This window comes from Zeus faber, assembly GCF_960531495.2.
Source record: "Zeus faber genome assembly, chromosome: 5".
Lineage (NCBI taxonomy): Eukaryota > Metazoa > Chordata > Actinopteri > Zeiformes > Zeidae > Zeus > Zeus faber.
Window position 1 is genome coordinate 13,447,361 of NC_137192.1, and position 16,915 is coordinate 13,464,275.

At 40.8% G+C, this 16,915-nt stretch overlaps 1 protein-coding gene across 1 annotated transcript in view; it reads right to left on the minus strand.

Annotated features, from left to right (window-relative positions):
- Positions 1-952: 952 nt before the first annotated feature.
- Positions 953-16,915, minus strand: part of LOC307231091 (sodium- and chloride-dependent taurine transporter-like) — a 42,501-nt gene continuing 26,538 nt past the window's right edge. The window contains exons 4-15 of the mRNA XM_080001651.1: positions 16,725-16,813; positions 16,136-16,287; positions 15,734-15,866; positions 14,259-14,393; positions 13,467-13,570; positions 13,248-13,372; positions 10,200-10,312; positions 8,322-8,459; positions 6,558-6,660; positions 5,435-5,535; positions 5,110-5,280; positions 953-4,896 (exon numbers count right to left, since the gene is read on the minus strand). Of these exons, the coding sequence (XP_079857777.1) occupies positions 4,738-4,896; positions 5,110-5,280; positions 5,435-5,535; positions 6,558-6,660; positions 8,322-8,459; positions 10,200-10,312; positions 13,248-13,372; positions 13,467-13,570; positions 14,259-14,393; positions 15,734-15,866; positions 16,136-16,287; positions 16,725-16,813 (1,523 nt within the window). The 3' untranslated portion in view covers positions 953-4,737. The remainder of the gene's footprint in view (positions 4,897-5,109; positions 5,281-5,434; positions 5,536-6,557; positions 6,661-8,321; positions 8,460-10,199; positions 10,313-13,247; positions 13,373-13,466; positions 13,571-14,258; positions 14,394-15,733; positions 15,867-16,135; positions 16,288-16,724; positions 16,814-16,915) is intronic.

Genomic DNA, 16,915 nt, shown 5'->3' on the forward strand with positions numbered 1-16,915 from the left:
ACCACAAGCAGGTCGGTGATTCTCTCTCCAATGGTAAGCAAGGGCAGGATTTTTTCAGGAGCCACCTGCAGCAGAGCAGCAGCAGGAAACAAAGTAAATTCGTTTTTATTTGCTTTCTTTGGAGAAAAAAATTGCTCTGATCGGAGCTGCGGAGCTGCAGGTAGTAATTTGCTGTTCACTACCAGCGTTCTCCCTTGGCAAAAATAGCATCTGCGCTTATTTTGGTGAGTAACTTAAAAGTAGTGTAATAAGTAACTTATTGTTTATTATTCTAAAGTCTAGTTTTGATAAAGCTCTTAACTGTTTATGTGTGTTGCATATTCTCATGTTTTTGTTCTTATTTATAATTTTTAATGTTCAAATAAAAGTTAATTATTGAGGAACAAGTTTTTTGTTTTTTTTTACAAATCAAGACCCAATAGACGAACAATGGCATAGCAATTGTCACTTGTTTAAATTGAAAATAAAATCGAATCATGACCTTAAAAATGAAAGTCAAATCGAATCGTGACACCCCTAGTAGATATGTAAAACATGTATCCAGGTAGGTTGGTACCAGTACCAGTTGGTATGTAGGATAGATAGATATGTAGGTATACATGTAGGTAGGTTGGTAGGTGGGTTCGTACCACTACGTATATAAGTAGGTAGGGATGGAGGGTAGGTAGATCAGTAGGTATGATACATAGATATGTAGGTATACATGTAGGTAGGTAGGTGGGTTTGTACCAGTAGGTATATTAGTAGGTTGGAATGGAGGGTAGGTCGATCAGTAGGTAGGTGAGTTGGTACCACTAATTATATAAGACGTAGGTATGGATGTAGGAGGTTAGATATGTACGTTGACATGTAGATAGAATGCTCACATGTAGGTGGTAGTTAGGCAGGTAGCAATCTTTCATAGAAAAACAAATGCACCACACTTCTGCAATAAAATCCAGAACATTTTATGACACTGTTGAATCAATGTTTTATTGTCAGTGCATTACAACATTTGTAATTGTAATGTGCATCACAATGTTTTATTCTCTTATTACAAGAACCCCCACCAGAGTAGCAGTTTGTCAAAAGAAGATCTCCATTTTGGTTTGGTTTGCAACTACAGTTGAGTATTTTGCGGCATGTATTTCTTTTTATAATGAATTGGCCCCTGATATTATTCCAATTTCTTTCTCATTTTCAAGAGTTCACGTTAGTACCACAATTTGGAAAAAACAGTATGAAAAAAATACTTCTCTTTCTACAAAGTATTGCACGTTACAAATCTCAGCTTTTTTTTTCTTATTTTTGATTGACTGTTGTACATGATACTCCAATGCAAGAGGTTAAAATACACTACATTTGGAATACAAAAGGCAAATGTGATTGACAAACAACCCAAAAAATAAAACAAGAAACTGTTTATGTCATATAACATTACGAACCTTAAAAAAGAAAAGAAAAAAAACAGACTATTTGAACTGGTTTGTCCCTCTAAAAAAATAAATCTTCAAAATCTTTCACCTGCGGGCGACGTTCACATTTCAACATTCCATGGTAAGAACTTACATTGTGCATCAGAAACGCTCTCATTTTTTTATAAGTATCGTCAAGAAAGATATAAAATAAAATAAATGCAAATCTCTGTTTTTACTGCAAACTGGAGCCTGTCAGGTTGGAAGGGTGAGCGCTGGGTGGGAGTGTGACCAGGCAGAGGGAGTGGATCGGCAAAACACCGATGGAATCAGGCAGTACAAATTATTATTTCAGTTATTGTATTATTTCGATTATTATTTCAAGCCCCGCATTGTCATACACCAAATTAGGCTCCCAATTAGACAGATACTTTTTGTGGGGTTCCCCAAATTAGCAGAAAGACCAAATCAGTGTCTCATATTTTACCCGTTTTGGACAATGTTAAAATGGGGCTTCTGGTCAGATTGCAGTGCAATTTTAGCACTGGGTTGTATATTTATATATTTTGGGGGGGAATTAAACTATTAGATATATAAAAGCAAGTTGTAGTCATATACTTAGAATTACAATGAGACTGCATTGGGGGATGAAAATGCAAAAATTTCTAAAAATCACTTCTTTCTGGATTTTGGACACATATCGGGTACAGCTTCATGTGTAAGAGCAGAAATACACTTAGTTTTACAGAGATATATGAAATTATCGTGGGTTTGATTTGGCTTGAGATTTGTGGCATCTCTTAAACCAAAAAAGTTAGACACTTAAGTTGTTTCTGGTCTACACTGTCGTTGTTATGTCCATCTGTTAAGGTGAAAATTATAACAAAGTTGTCTTTGATGGGTTTTTTTGCTGTTATTTGTGTGACTTGTTAGATAAAAGCAGTACCCGCATCGCAGAGAATGTGTAAATATCCACATATAGATAGAGAAACAGGGCTTGCCGGTTTCTGTAAAACTGAAGAAAAGGAGTTTCAATGTTGTCATTTTAAAGACACTACCAGGAGTTTTACAAGACTCGTTCCATGCTTATCCATGTTTTAGTGACAACCCAATTATAAAAATGACACTGGTGGTGATGAGCCAATTTCTGTGCAAAGATTCAGGCTTCTGTTCATCTCTCTCTCTCTCTCTCTCTCTCTCTCTCTCTCTCTCTCATACTAATGCCCGTTCAGAGCCAAGCGAGCTCCTTGAGGAGATGGCGCTGGAAACACTGCCACCTCTGTCCACAGGGGGCACAAATTAGACCGCAAAATCCAGACCTTGTAATGCGTTCAAAAATAAACCATAAAGGCAACGGGTTCCTACGCGAGTGTTGCTATATGACAAACGTTTATTTTACGTCAAACGATGGACAAAGAATTTTGGTCTTATTATGGTAATAATTTCACTGGTGGTGTCAATGTACATTTTTTGCATTTTCAGCATCTCAATCGTTTTAATCTTTTTTTTGTTGTTTTGTTTGTGACAATTAGAAACCTCAGTTTCAACTTGTACCCTTTGTCAAAGAGCTATTTCGATGTTTCCCATGGACTCTTTGTTACGATGGTGTGGTGTTTACTGAAGCTTCCTGCCAGATATCACAGTACACGGATATTTGATTATTATTATTTTTCGCCATATCTGCCAGGTGATGGCACAGAAAACTGTACAATGATCTGTCATCATCTGGTCTCTGGGTTGATACGATGATAGGACCCATAACCATTAGTGTGGTGTCACCTGACAAGAATTGGGTTCACACTTGTTCGCGTCATGATCGGCAATTAGTCCCTATTACATATATACACAAGGAACCATCTAGTCCCACGTTTAACCGCCGTGTAAACATTTACCTTTGCCAATTTGAAATTTGCACGTTTGCGATGCCGCCCCAGCACAGGACCGGACCAGGGCCAAGAGTATTGTCCTTTCATGTAAAACTACAGCAAGTATATCACCAATAGCGAATAACAATAATAATAATAATAATAATAATAATAATAATATAGTCCTGATAAAAAAAACTTAAGAAACATTGACAGAAATAAAAACCTTAATAACAATAAAACTTCCTCCGTAGAAAAAAAAGCAAATGAAGTCCATAAACTGTAAGCTTTGAGCGGATAGTGCAGTCACTAATGTACTGTAAACTGGTCTAGGAGAGAGTGAGAGAGAGCGAGAGAGATAGATAGATAGATAGATAGATAGACAGAGAGAGAGATAGACAGATAGATAGATAGATAGATAGATAGATAGATAGATAGATAGATAGATAGATAGATAGATAGATAGATAGATAGATAGATAGATAGATAGATAGATAGATAGATAAGCTACTACTGTACAGTACGCCACAGTACGACAGACATTTAGGGTTCCGACTCCACACTTCCCTTCACACGTTCAACTACTTGGTAGAAAACCCACCAAAACCACAAAAATAGAGCTTGCAAAATTAAGAGGTTATGGGGTGCGGTTTCACAGAGGAGTTTAATCAAAATCAGGACTAAGATGATCGTACTTAAATTAATCCGAATTAAAAAATGCCTTTCTGAGATGTTGCTTAATTTCAGATGAATTAGTTCAAGCCTAGGAAGTCCAAGACTGAGGGGATGAAGGACTAGTCAGCTCCTTCTCACTGGTATTGGTGCTGGTCTTAGTGCAGATCATCCTGGTCCATCTGAAGACCATGCCTATTCATCCAGAGATTTAATTTAAGATTCACTTAGACCCAGATTAGCTCTAATCTTCCTTCTGGAAATCCGATTTTTTTTTTAAACCAAGACTTCTGCAAGTCTGAGAATATTTCAACCATGAATGAGAAAGACCATTTCAGTTAGTCCAGATTAAAAGTGTGAATTTGTCTGAGATTAGGTCTAAACTGTGTTCACGAAACCGCCCCTAAAACCCAATTGTTTGCGATTTTCTAGGATTCTGCAGCCCTTCCATTACCATTTCAATATATAGAGTAAAATATACACAACAGCTCTCCACCGCGGGTAGTTGAGTTCCAAACTAGTGAGCAGAATAAAAGACATATCTCAGAAACTCTCAAGATTGCAACAGCAATCCATCCACACCAAAGTATCCCAGAAAGATTTGAAATGGAACTGTTTTTTTTTCTCATTGTCAAACAAAACCCTTTGGAGTCCACCAGACAAAAAGACAAACAGACAGACAGCAAGACAGACAGGAAGCTAGCTAGCTTGAAGAGAACCGTTTTTTTGTATTTGTGGGGATTTTTTTTCGTTGTATTTTGTGAGGAGAGGCGAGCGTTCTCACGGAGAGGCTGAACCTCCCTCCTTCAAATCATGGTTTCTACAATGGTGTGGGTGTGGCCCTTCATCAGCAGACCCTTGTTCCCGTTGGGGTCCAGGGAGTAAGGCAGATCCTTGAGGCCACGGTGGTCCGCTGGCCGGGAGCTGGCCCCGCCACGCACCGGGGCAGCCACTGCCTTAATCCTCTGAAAAAGAGTGGGAAAACGGGGATACAAGGGGAACGGGTGCAGAGACAGACAGAGAACGAGAGTAAAAACATTGACGGGAGATAGGGCAGGGGTTATTGGCTGCTTAAAAAGGCCGGCCCATGAGGCCATGTGGAGTCGTCGAGTTGTCTGACAGACCTAGCTCCGCAAGTTCCACATAATTTTGACTGACAGGCCACAGGCTCCACCCACCTCGATGAGCGGTCCATCTGATTGGATGATCTTGATGACAACCACCATGGGGATGCAGATCATGGAGGCAAGGGCCAGTGTCCAGCCCACTCCGATGGACCAATCGGGATACTCGTAGAATTTGTTGTACGTCAACGGCTTGTACTTGACTAACGAGAAGACAAAGCAGCTCTGGATGTGGGATAAGAATAACATTAAATTACACAGAGGTTCATGGGTAATTGGTCCAACTAAATTGTTTTTTGTTTTTTTTGGCCTATACAGTCATGATCATGAAGTGTTGACTGCCATTTCTTCACAGTACAAGTACATGATAAGTGCTCACCATGCACAGAAGGGGTGTGATGATAGTCCAGCTCCATTTCATCCAAGGATTTGGTCTGTAGCCGATCATGTCCTCAATAGCCTGATAGAAATTATCAGCGCCTGCAGGGCCAACAAGGAAACGACATCTGATTGGCATCAGGCGTGGTCATTTGGAAATTTTAACTTCTGTCTAATCCTGATACTTTGAAACCAAAACATCTAATTGGGTAAGGTCATCTTAAAGGTACGCAAACCCCAATAAAAACAGCTGGAGTTTTACACAACCTTCCTTTGGGTACATAACCTTTGCTGTATTTATTTTGTGTTTCCGAGTAAGAAGAACAGAATATTGAATAGTGCCCTACTTCTGTTCCCTATTGTCCCTTTACTTCTAACACAACAACTCAATGCAGAGTGTTTGAGTCCTGCAGCCAAAGAGAGTGCATTAATGCAAGAACAGTCTGGATTGGCTCAACATTTAGAGAAAAGAATACTACATAAAATAATTTGGGGTTTCACAGAGAGAAACCTGATTATAAAGTAAAACATAATTTGCTGGGGATGTTGCCTTAAGAGCCCTAAGGCTACACATGTAAAGGCTTCAGACTAATAATTTCCGTGACCTTATTTGTTCCAAGTAATGAGAGGATTATCCTGCATGTGAACACACTAAGTGTTTGGGGCTGTGACTGTTTAATGGGTAGCAATAATGTCGGGGAGTAAGCAATGTTTAAAATGCGATGAATATTTAATAGAGTGTGTGGCTCTTCTTCTGCTGAGTCAGGTCCACCAACCTGCAGAAGCTCAGTAACAAAGACAAAATAATAACCTACACAAAACATGTTGGACTGCATGCTGTGCAGTGCAGTGGAGAATATATGATAGACGGTAACATATAGGCGGTTTTTGCATGTCCTAAAAAGTCTTCAAATGGCTTGAATCACACAGTATAACAGAGGTATAATTGATAAATTATTGTAATTTGCATGGGTCTCTTCTTACACTAAAGCTGGCAAATGTGACAGAGGACCAGTGGCTTTTAATGACATTTGTGTAAATGTCATACATTTTTCATGGTGGCTACAATGACATGTTTTTCAATTCCAGTATTTCAATTCTTAAAGGCTATTTTAAGTACTCACCGTAAACCCAGGCTACAGCTATACATTCAAAGAATGCCACCCACAGGAGACACACACCGCTGGCTGCATAGTAGTCAAACAGCTGGAACACATACATGCCACCCTGCAGAGATAAATAGATAGATAGATAGATAGATAGATAGATAGATAGATAGATAGATAGATAGATAGATAGATAGATAGATAGATAGATAGATAGATAGATAGATAGATAGATAGATAGATAGATAGATAGATAGATAGATAGATAGATAGATAGACATGAAGAGCGAGATGGTTAGGTCTCTCAAGAACAAACCTAGCGAACACAATACAATACATTTTTCCCTACAAAAGGATATAATCACATGCTGACATGTGTGGAGAGAGGGGGTTGAGGGAAAGATGGGGATAGTAGAAGGTAGAGCTGGTCGTCTAGTAGTCTAAAGGTTGCTGGTTTGATCCCAGGCTCCTCCTGCTAGCATGCTGTAGTGTCCTTGAGCAAGACACTTAACCCCTAATTGCTCCTGATGGCTGCGTCCGTCAGTGTTTGAATAATTGTAAGTCGCTTTGGATAAAAGCGTCTGCTAAATGAAATGTAAACTGTAAAGAGAGAGAGAGAGCGGGTGATAGAGGAATAGAGCGGGAAAGAAAAAGGGAGATGGAGACAGAAAGGGTGTATGAGAGAGAGGAAGAGGGTGTGTGTGAGAAAGAGGGACAGATAAGGAGAGATATTTGCAGACTGGGTAACGGGATATAACCATATGTGGATATATGGTGCACGTTGAACGGTTCGGTATGTGTGTGTATGGGTGTGAGAACCTTTTTTTTGTCTCTCGTAAATAGATAGTAATAAATAGTAATAAATATTCTTAAAAACAGTACAGGGAAGCAGGCTCAAGGCAAAAATCTTAATGACTCCATATTGAACCATATTGATATCCAGCTTAATGCCATAGACCAAGCCTATTTAACTGGCAGCCCGGGGCCAAATGTGGCCCTACTATAAACCTAGACTGGCCTTTTGATACCTTTGAAGGGTAGCAATGAACTGTATAGATTCTATTAAATAATACATAACCTAATTTGAAAAATGTTTATAATAATGCTAATGTATTATTAATGTGTTATTATTTCAAGCTTTTAGAAATGTGGGATCCGATAAATATATTTATTTAAGAACGCATTTTCCTTTTTCTTTTTAACAAATACAATCAACTGTCTAATCTTTATCTGATTACAGGTTGAAAATGTGTTCTCCAACAGAATAAAATTGACTCGCCCTGCCATAGACATGAAATCATTACTAAATTATCTCTTGTTGGTTATAAAATCAATGAAACCTGTTTATCTGAACATTCTCTCCTGAGGATGGAGGATGTGACAAGCTCTAAATTGCAGAAAATAAATGGCTTCACCTGAATGCTCACATTTGCATCAGATGTCCTTTTTTTTGCTTTGAAACAGGAATTTTATATCTTATAGACAGTTCTTCTCAGGAGAAATGTTCTACTGAGTCAAATGTTTTTGTACCACAAGTTAAGGTGCTTTTAGGTGTCTTTAGAAGCTCTCCAGACTCTGAATACCTGGGAACCCCGGATGGTTCCTTGGGGAACATCTTCATAAATCCCTTTGTATGCCAACAGCACTCTGACTTAGCTCTAAAATGTCATGAATCCATTGATCCTAGAACCAAGACTTTGTCCACAGAAAACCTATTACGTGAAGCTATTCACACAGTAGCTATGTGAGCATTTCTCTTTCATATTAGTTGTTGTTGTTTACCTTGGTAACCATGGTGAGGCCCAGCAGGTAGCTGATGCAGCAGACGATAGCGATGAAGATCTCCCTGCGGTAACCCTTCCGTAGGAAGGACGGGTACAGATCCACCAATGACGTGATCTGCCCTTCCACCTCCACAAACTGGAGACAGAAAGAGAGAAAGGAGAAGGAGGATAGAGCGGAAGATAGGATTAACTTTTGTCACGGAGAGAAAGGGGGTTGAGGTCAACCCAGGAAACTTCTTCCATCAATGAGTCAAAGGACAGAACAACCTATAGGAAAACTTTGATGGTCATCTTCACTGTGTGGCAGTGTGAATGTACGAGTTGGTCCTTACATAAGAGAGAGTGAGTGAGTGAGTCCCTTAATGAATGCACTCACTGAACACTTTATTTTTGAAGGACAATTTAGACTGAGTAAGCACCAGCCTTGTTCACATTCATATTAGGGCTGTCAAAGTGAACGAGATATTAACGTGTTAACGCAAATTTGTTTCATGCATTAACACTCGTTCTGTTATTTTGACCTTTTGGCCAAATTTGTAGATAAGTTGGTGCTGATGCGTGTTGTGTTTGTAGCCTCACGATAGTGGAGATTATGTCACATGGCGTCTCCGCATGCGCCCATGGAGGGATATATACACAAACAACAATGGCATAGGAAAACTCCCTGTGCATATAATATGGTGGGTCACTGCCAGCAGCTCCATGTCCCAACTGCAGATCGTCACCTTAACAGTTCCATGTCCAAGGTTGCACCACCTGGTGTTAATGAAGAGTGCGAGTCCCCCTCCTTTGCATTTTCCTCTTAATTTAGCACGAGCGTGCTAAGCTTAGCTGGCTAAGGCTAAGCTGATGGCCAAGCTGTGGAGGTACAAGCCTTATATTCTGTTGCTAGTGATGGGGAATGTGAACTCGCTGGCCAACAAGAGTGACGAACTGGCTGTGCTCGTGAGGAACCAGAAGATCTACAGGGAATGTAGTTTGCTGTTTCACAGAAACGTGGCTAACCGGCAACACTCCGGTTGCAAATGTGGATTTACTGGGAATCACTACTGTGACAGCGGACAGGGACGATCCTCCAGGGTAAACATCACTGGCGTGCCCATTGTTCAGAGTGAGAGCAGCTGTTCCCTTGATTAAACAAATAATCTATAATTTAATAATAATTAAAATAATAATGTCTTGCAGATAACAAAATTCCATGTCCATAGAATAAAAACAGACCTACACAAAGCGTGCCGTAGAAAAAGTTAAAAAGTGAAAACGAAGTTGAAGAAAGGTAAAAGAACACAGTAAACAGACAGAGCTATTGGAGAGGCTGCCACTGGTGTCTCCACAGGTCAATATGTCCATATGGTCATTATGTCTGTTCTGTTGTTACCTGTTGGGCTGGAGTTTGTCATGTTATGATTTGAGCATATTTTTTATGCGAAATGCACCTTTGAGGGTTTGTGAAAAATATTTGGCATTGTTTTGGGTTAACTGATTTCCAGTAAATATACATTTGTATAAATAAAGCATATTTGCCCACTCCTATGGTGATAGGAGAAAAATATCCCTTTATGGTACATTTTGAACAGGTAAACATGTGTGATTAATTTGCGGTTAATGTGATTAACTTTGGACAATCATGCGATTAATTACGATTGAATATTTTCATCTATTGACCACCCTAATTCATATATAAACACATTGACTCCATGAAGAGGATAACGGTCGTCAACGCAGATTATATTCTCAATGGGACTTGAAACACGACCTTCACATTACCTCAGTGTCCATTACTACTGCCATCCATCAGATTTATTAGTGGTGCACATAATAGATTAAACATGTGCGCATGTTCCTGCGTGCATGTATGTGTGTGTGCGCCACCCACCTGGCTGTCGAGGCCAAGCAGCAGCAGCATAATGAAGAATAGAATGGCCCAGAAGGTGGGCAGAGGCATCATGGACACAGCCTTGGGGTAGGCGATGAAAGCCAGGCCGGGACCTGGCAACGAGGAGGAGGAGGAGGAGGAGGAGGAAGAAGAGGAGGAGGGGAGAAAAGTAAGAGAGGGAGGAGACAATGTCAGAACCGTCACAGTGGTACATCTGATCCGCACCCACTGTGGTTTGAAGAGGCCACTCAACCAACGACAGCGCAGATCCAGACATGAAGATATGAAGAGTCTAGGCTACTCCCCCTGGAGCGGGAGATGAGGCTAAGTGTTGCTTATTTAATATTACATGGCAAAAGATCTAAACATTTATCTGCCATTTACTTATTCACAAGCCAATTTCAGAGCTAATCGGTAGTTATGCTATTCATTGGCAACAGTGAGAATGGTAAAAAACAGAATGTGTCAGTAGAACACACTGGAAGTACCTCAATAAATCCAGATAAATAATATGTAATTAGTAGGAAATTAGCACATAAAAAGTCACATGGATTTAAGTTACCATGTAGTAGGGCTGACTACAGACATTTCAGCCCTAGGTAAAATACACATTGCAAATAATTTTACATATTATATAAAACTGTGCTTTATTCGCCTTTGTAGGCAGCTGGTAAGCCACAAACAAGAGGCAAAGTACTGCACTATAAGGCACATGAAGCACATGCTGATTCCACATTTATTAAAATGTCAAAATTTGACTGCTTTCACTGAAACCATTTGCATACCAACTGGAATAGATTTGGATAGCTGCTTGGAAGGGATGCAAAAACCATCGCTGCAGAAGCACAGCAGGTGAAAACGGAGAAACTGATCATGTACAAAAGCATTTTGCGGAGCTCCAATTGGATGTTCGATTATCACCTGTACAACAAAAGTCAGGAAACAGGAGAAACAGCGGAAACAGCAAAACAGCATCGTGGCTGACAGCTAGATAGGTAAATATGTTCAAGTTTAAGTTGAGATTTATGAGAGGCATCCAACCAAACACCACGATGACGCAGAAAATGTACCCTCTAGGAAAACTGATTGTTTAAAGTAAGAAGAACTACTAACTTTACTGAACAATCAAATCAATCAAACAGCTCAAGCAAATAAAAACTGGTTATAACTGTGGTGCTCAAAGTAACACATTTCGTCTGATGGTACAAAACAATAATATTGTAATCAGTGAACTTGATTTTCATGCTTCTCTTGTGAAAACTCTTACGGGACTTAGTTTCTCAGAGGCCCTGGTATGACTACTCCTGTAGCATTGTACTGTGAAACTGTTCTGTAGCCTTTAAAAGGACTCACTCGCTTGTACAGACATATTCAGAGCAGGGCTGACTAACGTGAGGTTTTCCCAGTGCTGTGAAATCGTAAATTCCCTATCTGTTTACATGGCATGGCTTTAAACAGCCAAGTGCAAAAAAATGGCTGCCCGCTGGGTTGACATCAATCAGTGCTGCTACTACACCCACTAGGGACAGAAAAGATGTCAATTGAGGAGGCGGCCATCTTTGTGTACCTGGCCTCTTAGAGCTTGAAGACATTTTGCTCAAGTATGATGTCTTACTGTGCTGTTGAGCTGCTTTAACTCTTAAGGTTACCACAAAGATGATCTACCCCTTTGGGAGAGGAAATGATCTCTTCAGCAGGGATGGGGAATGTAATGGGGCAAGATTGATGAGGATAGCAGCAGGATTACTGAATTATTGGCTGTGAGACCATTGTAGTCTTCCATCATCACTCTCATGTGGCACAGGCTGTAAGTGTAGCCTTGGTGCTGTGGTCTCTATGGGTTCAATCCTGGTGACTAGTTCCTCTCTAACAAGCTTCCACACTGTCTTAGAACCCCAGTGTATCAGCATGTGCAGTAGCTGAAGCAGTCATGCTAATGTTACAGTTAACATGCCCGTTGCGTAGTGGAATCTATCTACTGTCAATAAAAGGCTCATTTGTAATCCTTACCAAAGCAAGTAGCAATAGCAATCATATTTGCCCAAACATGTCACTGTCAAATCTCCCATATTATAGCGTTTTTATTCACATTTATACACAGGTGGGAAACAGGCCAGAGGGGAATGTGTTTTTGCAGACCACCTCCAAAGTTTGGGCCTTTGCAATGTCTGTAAGGTTCGTAACCACGCACCCAAGTGTACGGTACGAATGGGGCTCCACTGTAAGTAAGGCAGTACAATGTTTAGACTGGTAGGACATAGATGCTGACAACTCAATTCTGGCAATCAAATTAGAACCAGTATCTGAGACAAATTAATTAAACATTGCGGCTCCATCTTCGAGATGCCCCTATGGCCCACTGTTAAAAAAAAAGCATTAGCAACATGAAAGTGACAGTAGCAGTAACATTGAGTCTTGGAGTCTTTTTTTCAGTGATTTACAAATTAAGTAAATAATAAATAAATAAGAACTTGTCACAGTTGTATAGGTCATCGACTCAGGAGCTAATATGGAATTTGTAAAGTTGTTGGAAGGAGACCTCAAGCGAAAACAACTCAGGGGCCAAACGCAGACAGCACAAGATGTTCCCATCAAGTGACGCGTTGCTCCATAAAAGTACCATCACTGTCCTGTCCTTCCTGTCTCTTTTTCTTCCTGGGAACTCTGCGCTGACTCTCCGCGCCCTCCTTCTAACTGTTCATCCTCCCTAGCGGGTGTGTTGGATACAGCAGCTAACAGAGGACAGCCATCCTCCCTGGCTTGTCTCTGCAAAGACCCTACTGTTGTCAAGGAGTGTTTGATTGCAGAAACCGTCACGTTTTAGATGCCATCTTTTGTTTGTTTGTTTGTTTCATCTTTTTTCCATCTCTTTTCATCCAGATATTTCCAAATTAGATTTTGACTCACGTTTGAATTTTATTTTCAGGTTACGATTATCTTTCGTATTTTCATTGATTTGTCCCTTCCGTGCTGTTGTTGCTCATTTTAAAAACGTATTTTTTTTGTTGCCCACCGTCATCGCTTCCCGCAATGTCTTCACCCTCGTACCTGACTCAGCCACATCGGCTATGTCCACCCCTTGCTCTTGTGCCATGAAGCCCAGGACGGAAAATATTGCGAAGCCAGACACAAAACTGGTACCACTGTTGAGGGCCCCCAGCAGCAAACAGTCCCTATGTCACACATACGTCATGGGGAGGATTGTTAATGAACACACAAGGATCCTGTGCCCCCCAACCTTGCCACCCCCGCTCCACCCCACCTCACCTGTAGCAGTTGTACTTGTACTTGTTGTAGCTCCCGAGGGAGGTCATTGCGCCCAGGCAGATGGCGTAGGAGAAGAAGATCTGGGTGCCTGCGTCAATCCACACCTAAGGGGTGGGAAAATACAAAGGCTGAGGCCTGCTGGACCGTTTATCAATACCAATTACTCCAGAATGGACTTTTGTTCTTGGAAAGCATGTTCTTCGAGTTTGTACTTGGGCAGAATTAAATTTGTGAGTTTCCCTCCCTCCACTATCCATGTAGCCACCCAGGCATCCTTGATATTTTGGGAAGAGAGCCTAAACATGTTGGGCATTTTAGTCATTGTTGTCGTTACTACACATAGACACTGGGCCGGAGCTGTTGGAGGTGGATCTGGCCAAATCTGCACCAGAACCAAATTTGGTCTGAACCATCTTCCCTAACATTTACATTTAGTAGACACTTTTATACAAAGCGACTTACAATTATTCAAACACCGACGGATGCAGCCATCAGGAGCAATTAGGGGTTAAGTGTCTTGCTCAAGGACACTACAGCATGCTAGCAGGAGGAGCCTGGGATCGAACCAGCAACCTTCAGATTACTGGAGTCTACCTCAGCTCTACTAACATTGGCAAATATTCACAAACTAGAAGGAGAACAACCAATATGTGACTAAGAGCTGCCCTATGGGTCCATTTGTACCATTAAAGTGGGTCAGCAATGAACCAGACAATAGGTAAGCTTTGGAAAAACAAAAGGGAGTCTAATAAGAGCTCTTGTTTTCTTTCAGGGAGGGACAGGGACGCCTACCTCGGGGTCCTTGAGTCGGGCCAGGTCTGGATACAGGTAGAACTTGATCCCTTCGCTAGCCCCTGGCAGTGTCACCCCGCGGATCAGCAGCACGATGAGCATGATGAAAGGGAATGTGGCCGTGATGTACACCACCTGTGAGAAACAGCAATCGTGTATGTATACTGCCTATGCCCTGCAGTGGCAGTATAGTGGTATAATGTAAATGCACACACACACACACACACACACACACACACACACACACACACACACACACACACACACACACACACACACACACACACACACACACACACACACTGCAGCCAGTAATTGCAGTGTTAACACACTTGGCCTTGTTACACCAACATAACTCTCTTGAGTCGCAGCTCGCAGCAGACAGTGGGAATAAATCAGATCAAAGCATTCGATAAGCGAGGTTTGGGCGTCTGGGATTGATTAAACCGCCTGTGGTCTGGGAGAGTTGATGTAGGACAAGGGGCAAGGTCTTTGCGGCTTCTCCACAGCAAGTGGGACTGTGTCACAGCTTAAGAATCAGAGTCCGGTTGAGCTGCTCATCTGGCTCAACACACTGTCACGGTGAATAAAAAGCTTTTATCTGCTTCCCTCTATCCTCCCTTCACTGCATCTGTCCCTCCATCCTTTATTCTTTTCATCCTTCCTTCCTTCCTTACAACTTTCCTTCCTCCCCCTCTTGCTTTCTTCCACATTTCCTTCCCTCCTTCTTTCCTTCTTTCCTTCATATCTTTCTACTTTCTAAGGACGGTTGACATCTTTACGACTATCAAAACACATAATCAATAGTTTTGGTATCTTACACTGATAGAAAGGTTACCTTAAATGCAGACAAATCTGATTCCTCATTTTGACCAAAATAAATATTTGGATAAATAAAATCTGACAAATTGTTGACGTTGAAATTATATACATATAAATTTATATATTATTATAAATATATATATATATATTTCTAATTATTTTTGTCCGACAGACAACTCAGATTTACTTCAGAAATATCTTTAATTTGCATCGTTTGGCACTACTGCTCATCCCTTAGATAGTACATAGTGCGCATGAAATATAGGAGTGATAAGCTTGAATCATTGAACCATTAAATAGAAGGTGGATGCTGGAGAAATGGAGGGAGCTCAGCAACACAGCAACACAGGCAGAAAAGCAGGGGGGGCTAGAGGGACTGGCTGCTTAAATAGGCTGTTTAGTCAATTTTTTGGAGATAAGTAGCTCCACAAGCTGTGCATCAATTACTGTAATTACAGCCTCATATTTGTTAAAATGAATTTCAGACATTTGAAGACTTTTTATGGACCTGCAAAAACCCTGCACACACCCACTTACACCCCCCCCCCCACACACACACACACGCACACACACACACACACACACACACACACACACACACACACACACACAGACACACACACACACACACACACACACACACACACACTCACCTTGCCAGTGGACTTGACTCCCTTCCAGATGCAGAAGAAGCAGATGATCCAGACGGCGAGCAGACACAGAGCCAGGTCCCACTTGATGGGACCCATATTCTCGATCCCATCGGTGATCCCTAGGACGTTGTGTCTGAAACACACACATAATTCCTTAATATATGTAATATAATATTGGTTATTTTAGATTATTATAGATTAACATAATATAATATCTATTGTTAGAATATAATATGGATAGTTTAATTCGTTCATATAAGTTATCCATTATTGATGAATTATTGGAAGTGTATGTGTTTGTTTTCCTGAGACATCTGTTGTCGTAGTTGTTGCCATTGTTGCTGTTTCCCTTAAAATTTGTTTTTGTGGTCGTGAAGTGCAAAATAGTGTAACAGAACTCACTCCCAGAACTCAGTGACGGGGGAGGTGAAGTTGGCGCTGGAGGCGTTTAGTGCCCCCCAGAGGCTCCGGTTGCGGCGGAACGTGTCCTCCACGCAGTGCTCTGTGTTCCAGGGCTGGTTACAGTGAGCCCATGGCAGCTCCGGTTGGAAACACTGCACACACCCAAACACACACATATATATACACAATACATATTCCCTCTATCTAAATAATTGAGCTTTTTCTGACAATATTTGGGCGTGGCACTCAGTTGGATTCACTGCCATTATTCATAGATTACTTATTAATTCATTTAAACTCCAGGAAAGGTGAAAACTGTATGTATTAAGTAAAACATTCCTATCTAACTATCATATAAATAACTTTCATACATTACTATGTCCGAGATGGAGGGGAAGAAAGTGTTAAATATTGACTCAATGTCAATATGTTAAACTTAACTTGACTTATGCAAACTGTATCCGCACCCAGACCCATGTTCTCCTTAATTTTACGGTTATGTTTTTTACAATGTCATCGGTTATAGTTATTTTGCTTCTAGTATTGTTGTTTTTGCATGAAATGTTTTAATGAAACTAAAATAACCTACCTGGAACAGATAGTAGAGCCCCCAGGCCAGGATGACGATGTAGTAGATGTTTAACAGAGACACTATGACTATGGAGGCATAACCAATACCTAGAGAGAGAGAGAGAGAGAGAGAGAAGGAGAGCAAGATAGAGAGAGAGAGAGAGAGAGAGAAAGAGGAATGGTTTTACTGCATTTGATCATTTGATCATG